The sequence below is a fragment of the Aulonocara sp. 'chitande type north' Nkhata Bay genome, linkage group LG3, assembly GCF_057382095.1.
Source record: "Aulonocara sp. 'chitande type north' Nkhata Bay isolate Kocher_YH1m ecotype deep benthic linkage group LG3, A_spYH_male_GT1.1, whole genome shotgun sequence".
Lineage (NCBI taxonomy): Eukaryota > Metazoa > Chordata > Actinopteri > Cichliformes > Cichlidae > Aulonocara > Aulonocara sp. 'chitande type north' Nkhata Bay.
Genome location: NC_141346.1, coordinates 4,077,063 through 4,084,380, shown reverse-complemented (window position 1 = coordinate 4,084,380; position 7,318 = coordinate 4,077,063). Strand labels below are relative to the sequence as shown.

General features: G+C 47.7%; 1 protein-coding gene across 4 annotated transcripts; it reads left to right on the top strand.

The window, feature by feature from the left end:
• Positions 1-469: 469 nt before the first annotated feature.
• Positions 470-6,062, top strand: LOC147333579 (uncharacterized). Of its 4 annotated transcripts, none has more exons than XM_086286381.1 (6): positions 470-600; positions 2,554-2,897; positions 2,985-3,122; positions 3,427-3,750; positions 4,813-5,139; positions 5,475-6,062. In XM_086286381.1, exons 1-6 carry the CDS (start codon positions 527-529, stop codon positions 5,552-5,554), a joined length of 1,287 nt encoding a protein of 428 aa, XP_086142507.1. In that variant the 5' UTR covers positions 470-526; the 3' UTR covers positions 5,555-6,062. The 4 variants fall into 4 exon arrangements, with proteins under 4 accessions (XP_086142507.1, XP_086142511.1, XP_086142508.1 ...); XM_086286385.1 differs by lacking the exon at positions 470-600 and adding an exon at positions 703-1,101; XM_086286382.1 differs by lacking the exon at positions 470-600 and adding an exon at positions 1,110-1,227.
• The last annotated feature ends 1,256 nt before the right edge of the window (positions 6,063-7,318 follow it).

The window sequence follows — 7,318 nt, the reverse complement described above, 5'->3', positions numbered from 1 at the left end:
AGGTCAGAGGTGAACAGCTAAGAGCTGACATCAGTGATGTTTGTCTCTGAACAGGAAGCTGAGGACACACTGGATCTGATGGACGACCTTCATCCTTCACTCTGCTCCTCTTCTTCTTTGTTTCTCCTGAAGCTCCGTTATTTGAGGGATTTTAGTCACTAACCCACGCACAGGATAACTCAGTCCACTGACTCTGAGGGATTACATGTAATGTTACCATGCTCTGGTACTTCCTGCTTCTACTCCCTCATATCTGACACAATATTACCACTCGTGATCTTTGAGGTGTGTTTTGTTACGTGTGAGCTGCTTCAGTGTGATTCTATCTTTTATTTTGTTTCCACTTTATGAAAACGAATCCACCACAGAAGTCCTCTACAGTCTAAATCAGCCCCACCTTTCCTCCACCCCGCATACCTGGAACTCCTGCCCCAGGCACATTCCACCACACGCGTGATCCCCCGGGAACTCCCCTGAAACCGAAAGTAAACACGTCACAGTGGGCGTGGCGTGACGAAGCACCGCTATGAGAGCTGTCGGTGTTTTGCTGTGCTTTTCTGTGTTTGCGGGAGTCTTCATGGAGGATAAAGAAGCCCCACGGTAAGAAACCCACTCTTATCCTCTTTGTGCGCACGCGCGAAGACCGGCGTAACTAAAAAGTTCAAAGGTGAGAAAGCCGACAGGAAAACGCTCTAGCTAACCGGCCCACGGCAGCACACACAGCCGCCCACAGACTGGCCTGTCGTGTCTGTCTGTGCAGGAGCCTCCTGACACACACACAGTGGGTACAGACGGGTTACAGACCGCGGTGCAGTGATTTGTGCCGTCCGCAGCTCCCTGTGCGGCCTTCATGCCGCGGATACAGTCAGCTCCCCGTGACACACGCGAAAACCCGAAACACAGACACGTCTCTGAGCCCACGAGACATCCCTGACGGAGGAGGAGCCCTTCATGTGGGGAGGCTTCATTGATGGATGAATGTAGCATGGAGTTAGCAATGCTAGCAGCTTGTGCGGTTTGGCTGTTTCTAATAAAGGTTTTACAAACGGTTGCTGTGGCTTCATTAGTGACGTGAGGCTGTGATGACGCTTACAAGTCCCGGTGAGACAGGTTGTTCGTGTTTGTGGCATGTGTGGGTAAAGCAGGGCGTGACGTCAGGTGATAACAGATGTTTCTGCTGTAAAAGCTGAGAAACACGTCCCTGCTCGTGATGATACCAGCTCTGAGGTTGTTATCAGCGTCAGACTATTTAAAGTACACTTTGTTGTGACTTTGTGTTGTGAGGTTTGTCCTGGATTCATGATGACTGGAGCTCCACCTTTGTGCTGTTTAGGTCATTCCAGTGTCTCGATGTTTCCTGTCTCTTTGTCCTCAGCGTCTCCTGTGGAGGTCCGTCCACTCTCTGTCCCCATGTGTCCCCTCTCGCTCTGCGCTTCGTCTCTGTGGTTGTTCGCCTTGTCCAGTGTCAGGTTTATATGCCTGAAGTCCCGGTCTCTGTCTCTGAGCTGTGTTTCCTGTTTTATTTTGAAAGTCCCTGGTCCAGTGTGTTACGTTACCTTGTTGTGGTGTCTTCCTTCTGTGCTGTGTGCTCTCTGATCCTAGCCACAGTACTTCTTACTTTGTATTCGCTTCCTAAATTCCTCAGTTTGTTAGTTTTGAGTCCAGAGTCCTGGTGTGCTCACAGCCGGCTCAGGACAGCCAGTTCTTCCCAGGAGAGGGAACGGGACCCAGCAGCCTATTAAAGCCCCTCTGCTGCACTGGGCTGTCGTAAAGGTATAATGTGTGGTTAATACTGCAGTCTGCTGTTACATGTGTTACCCTTTATAATCTGCTGTATGTAAAGTACTGGCACCCCTCAGCTTCCCAGTAGATGCATCTATCGTACAAATGGGAAAATCCTAAGGTGACCTCTGACCTTGGGATGGTCAGTGATGGTCCCTGATATTCAAACTGATCCAAGATGAAGCTGCACCATGGTATCAGTTTGGAATCCTACGACTGGACCGTCAGTCTTTTATGGCTGATGAGTAAAAAGGCACTAAGACAAAGCTCCTACACTCTTTTCAGCTGGCTTGAGTTGTTTGAAGTCCCATGTCTGTGGGTCAGTTTCAAACATCTGTCAGGGTTTCTCTCCGCCTGGTGCTTTTTAAGGCAGAGAAGCAGCAGCATGAAGGCTCGGTCTTTGTAAGTTCCTGGGTTGTTTTTCTTATTTGGCTGTAGTTATTCAGCCGGCCAGACGAACCCTTGACTAGAAACAGCTTTGGTGAACATGGTGAACATGAAGTCATTGATATTAGAGATAAACAGTATTTAAGAGCTTGTGCAATAAAAGAAGAAATAACTGTTTTCCAGCTTAAAACCAGAGTGTGGGTGACGGTTGGTGGATCACTGTTATTCCCAGTTTTTCCTGCTCTGGTTCTTTTGGTTTTGCCTGCTGAGCTCGATCGCTCACTGGTGCTCATCTTTACATTAGTAAAGTGTTTGCAGTCATTCTCTGTCTCACAGGCCTTAAAAGCATCACCGCTCTCACCTGTTTCCTGTTTCTCCTCTCAGTTTTCAAGCATGCCTCGGGCTGGAGGTGTATGAGGGGGCGGAGTCTGTCATGCTGCCCTGTCAGGTACCAGAGGACGTTTACCGGGACGCCACAGCAGTGGTTTGGGGCCGCAAGGACCTCAGCAGCCCGACAGTCCATCTGCGTCTGCAGAGCGGGGACGATCTCACGAAACAGAACGTTATTTACTTCAACCGAACGTCGATGAGAGCCGACGCTCTGCAGACCGGAGACCTCAGCCTCACTCTGAGGAAGCCCGTAGTCAATGACACCGGCACCTACACCTGCACCACCCGAAGATATGGACAAGATCAGAGCAAGACCCATTTGCAACTGAGGGTGGCAGGTCAGTGCTGTCGATAAAGGTCAGAGGTCAGTCATACTCTGAGAATGTGCTGGGTGATCTTCAGGTTGTTTGTGTTTGTGTGGACAGAACGTCCTCCTCCTGGTCCCACTCCTCCTCCAGTCTGGCCCAAAGTTGTCTCGGGTGTCCTGGTTCCTGTGGTTCTCCTGGCTGTCGGCTTTGGGGTCTTCATGTACTTTAGATATAAAAGGTTAAAGAACAAAGAAGGTATGTGTGTTATCAGAGCGCTCCACGGACATCAGTCAGTGTTTCCCACTCATTCGTTCACTCATTACAAAACCTTATGATGACATACAGCATTTAGATTGTTAATGATCTAACGTGTGTTCTGAGTTCCAGGCCCTGATGGGACATGACAGTACGTTTAAATTTGTATTATGTATGTAGGTTCAAGATCAGATCTTAGTGTCGTTTTTATGCAACACACTCACACAAGACAAGTCAAAGGAAATCTCCTCAGTGCTGCTGATGGCGTCCGTGGAGCTCATGTGCTGCTTCGTTCTCTTCTCAGTCGTTCAGGTCACAGCAGAACCAGGTGATGAGTCGGTCGTGCTGACCTGCAGAAGCACCGTTCAGCCCGATGGTGCTAAAGTGGTGTGGAAGGACAGGAATGAGAGGAAGGTGCACGTATGTCAGAAAGACTCTGAGCAGCCTGAAAAACAGCACAGACGTTACAGAAACCGAACAGAGATGAAGAAAGAGCCGCTGAGGACCGGAGACCTCAGCGTGACCCTGAAACACCCCACAAACACCGACAGGGACACCTACACCTGCACCGTCTACAGCAGGGAGGGGAAAGAACTGCTGGAGAAACAGGTGGAGCTGAAAATCAAAGGTCAGTGCTGCAGATACAGAGGCTTGGATATTGTTATTGACAGCTATTTTGTCACAGTGCGTGTCTTTGTCTGTCACACACCTGCTGTGCAGCAGCTCTGTTATACTGACAAACACAGAGGCCATCTTTGTAGTTCCTGTCAGACTTCATTAGGTCTTCCTGTTTGCTCTCTGTTAGAAATATGAGCAGCAGTGGACTTTGATGGGATGTTACGGTGCAGGCTTGAACAGCTGCTGAACAGATGTGAGTTCAGGGGAGCGTTGTCGTGTTCTCAGAGGAACAGCAGTGAGTCTTTGAGGAACACGATGCTGCTTTCTGTCATTTGTCTGATGAGTTCTATCAGCGATGGAAACAAGAGTCTGCTACTGATATGAGAGGAAAGCAGGAACAGCTGATACTGGACGCTCCAGCCTTCATGTGGTACAAAGCAGGACTGCACTCTACTCTGAATCTTAAACATGTGTAGTGTTCACTGTGAAAGCAATTAGAAACAAATCAGTACATAAATAATGACGGTGAGTTATATAAAGGCCAAGTGAGGCACCAGGACTCTAATCAGATAGATTTAAAAACAACTGGATAACAGTATCATTTCCATTCGTCAGGATTCTTCATTGTTTAGAGTGAAAGACGTAATCACACTTCCTTTTCAGCATGTTGGTGCTGCGTTTCTGCTGATGTCCAAATCTTTATGAAGTTATAAAATCAACCCTGTTTATAGAACAGTTCAGTGCGTTTGTGTGAAGAAGAACGATAAAGCTTGTAGCAAACCTGGTGTTGGACAGACCTCTTCAATGAGTGTGTAGATGAACTGCAAACATGGCTTCTTAGTAACAGTGTAACTGCGTTTCACTGATCACACATCTTCAGGCCCTCGTCTTCAAATGACTGACTGGGACCAGCATCGAGATGAAGCTGGTGACTTAGTGGTGTTGCTGCTGATGTGATGCTTCTGTGGCTTCGTGATGAACACGTGTTTCAAATGCTGCATAAATTAAAATTAATTGACAAACATAAATGCCGTGTCTTCGTACAGCTCATGTTGTGCTGTTCTCCTCTCAGAGTGCCAGGTGGAGGTGGTGGAGGGGGCGGAGTCTGTCCTGCTGCCCTTCAAAACCACAGAAAACCTGCCCGGGGACAGCGATGTGGAGTGGAAACGCCATGAACCCGAATACATGAAGGTCTGTGTGTATGAGAACGGCTCTGACCGGCCCGACAAACAGGACGACCATTACAGAGGTCGCACTGAGATGAACACTGACCTGCTGACCACCGGAGACCTCGGTCTGACCCTGAGACAGCCCACAGTGAAGGATGCTGGGAGATACGCCTGTGAGGTCAACAGCAAGGAGGCCTGGAGATACAAGAGGGTGTGGCTCACAGTCAAAGGTGAGTTGTAATCGGTGTGAATGTGTCGTACTGTCCTATCTTTACATCAGTTCTGTCTGTTTGTCAGTTAACTTTAAAAAAGCATTTCAAGTCATAAGAAAGGACATGGAGAGAGCTGTGCAACACACCTTTTGTTTTCATGCCCTACGACGTCACAATGATGCTACCTAGTTTCACTAAGTCAGGCACACACAGCTTATAGAAGCCAAAGATTTCAGTACACCGTTTTAGTCTGCAATGCTTCAGGGTCAAAGGTCAGCATGTAGCAATTAAAACATCAAAGTGTTAGTTTAGCTCCGAGTGTTTGTTTGTGACTTCTTGTGTTTCCTCTGCAGGGACAGATCAGGTCCAGGATCCAGCCGAGGACAACAAGGCTTTTGAAATGGCTCCTCTGATGGACCAGCAACCAGCTTAATCTGACTGGGCTCTGATCATGGATCTGACTGGTCTGTGAGTCAGAGGGAAAACACCAGTAATGGGCTGAAGGGGATGAAGAGGGGACGATGCTGAGTTCCTCCACGTTCTGTGAGGAGGTTTTCTGTTCATACAGCTGAACCCTGCAGTGGCTGTAGCTCGGCGCACTCATGCAGCAGCAGCTGTTTGATTTGTTACCACATTAGCACAAACAACACTCATTTTTTACTTACACATTTATATTTTACTTACCCATAATGCCTTGCTGTTCAGGTCTCAGCTGTGACCTGGGTGCTGTTTAGTTGATGTTTGGACCTCATGTCTGCACGGTCTCAGAGCTCCTACATGTGTGAGGCTTTAGTGTTGGCTGTGTCTGTAAAACTGCACGAAATATAAGACAACTAACACTTTAACATACATGTAGCTAACGAAGTGTACGACGAAAAAGAACAAAATGTTTCTGTAAAATGCTGCTGAAGAGAAAAGAAATAAAGTCCATCATCTGTCTCTGTCTGATGTATGGACATTTGTTATTCTTTACACAGTTAATCACTTTGGTTCACTCCTCACAACACCTCAAAGTGTGGAGGAAGCAGTGGCTCAGATAACCAGTCGTTCCAACCAAGGTGTGGAGTTCATGTTCAGACAGTCTGAAGACAGGTGTGTCAGGTTACCTGTGGATTCAGAATATGCTGTGGGTGTGGATGTTGAGCTCACACTGACTGAAGACTGCTGGCTAACAGCTAACGCTGCATGAACTCCTGCACGGCGCTGCTGACCGTGTCCATCCCATAATGACCTCAGTGTACCATCCTGTGATGTGTCCAGCAGGAAAACAAAGCTCAGATCAGGCATAACGATGAGTTCACTGCACACAGACGCCTCCACAGTCACAGATCTCAGTGCAGCAGAGCATCTTTGGTAGAGTGACATCATAGCCTGTGTGTGATGACATCACATTAGCATGGACCCAAACCTCTGAGGATGTTTCCAGGACTGTGATGAGTCCGTGTCATTAACAAGCAAGGGACCAGGGTGCCGGCACGGTGTACCTAATAAAGTGGCCATCGAGAATACCTCTGCGCGACGTCTCCATCTCAAGTGTCTCCAGCAGGGGGAGCCGTCTGATCATTTATTGTCACAGAGACGTGTCACTGCACACACTCATGGCCACTTTATTAGGCACACCTGTTCCGATGCACGGCAGCCGCTCTGTGCTTGTGTACCTAATAAAGTGGCCCTGTGTGTGAACCCACAGTCACAGGAGACGAGTGTCTGATATGTTTGGTTTTACAGACGAGAGAGAACACAGAGGGAGAATCTGTGAAGTCAACATCGAGGCCCCACTGAGATGAAAGAAGAGCCACTGACAACCACAGACCTCAGTCTGACCACAGTGGCGTCTACATCCTTAGACACAGAGAGAGAGAAGTAAACAGAGGTCAGTAAACACATCACAGAGGTCATTGAGAAGCAGTGCATGATGGGAAGATGAGTGACACAAACTAGAAGCGCTCTGTCACAATCTGTTGAGAAATCGTCTAAGCCTGGTCGGCAACCTGCGGCTCTTTAGTCCTCAGTGCGGCTCCGCGTGGTTTGGGAAAATAAATGAGAAGTATTTAGCTGAAGTGTTTGTGTGTATATATGTTTATGTTAGCTCCTTTTTCACTTGCAGTTCTAAATTGGAAGATTATTGTGATTTTGAAATATAAAAATAAAATTTTATTCTATTAACTTTTCATCGCTCAAAATAAGCGTCACACTC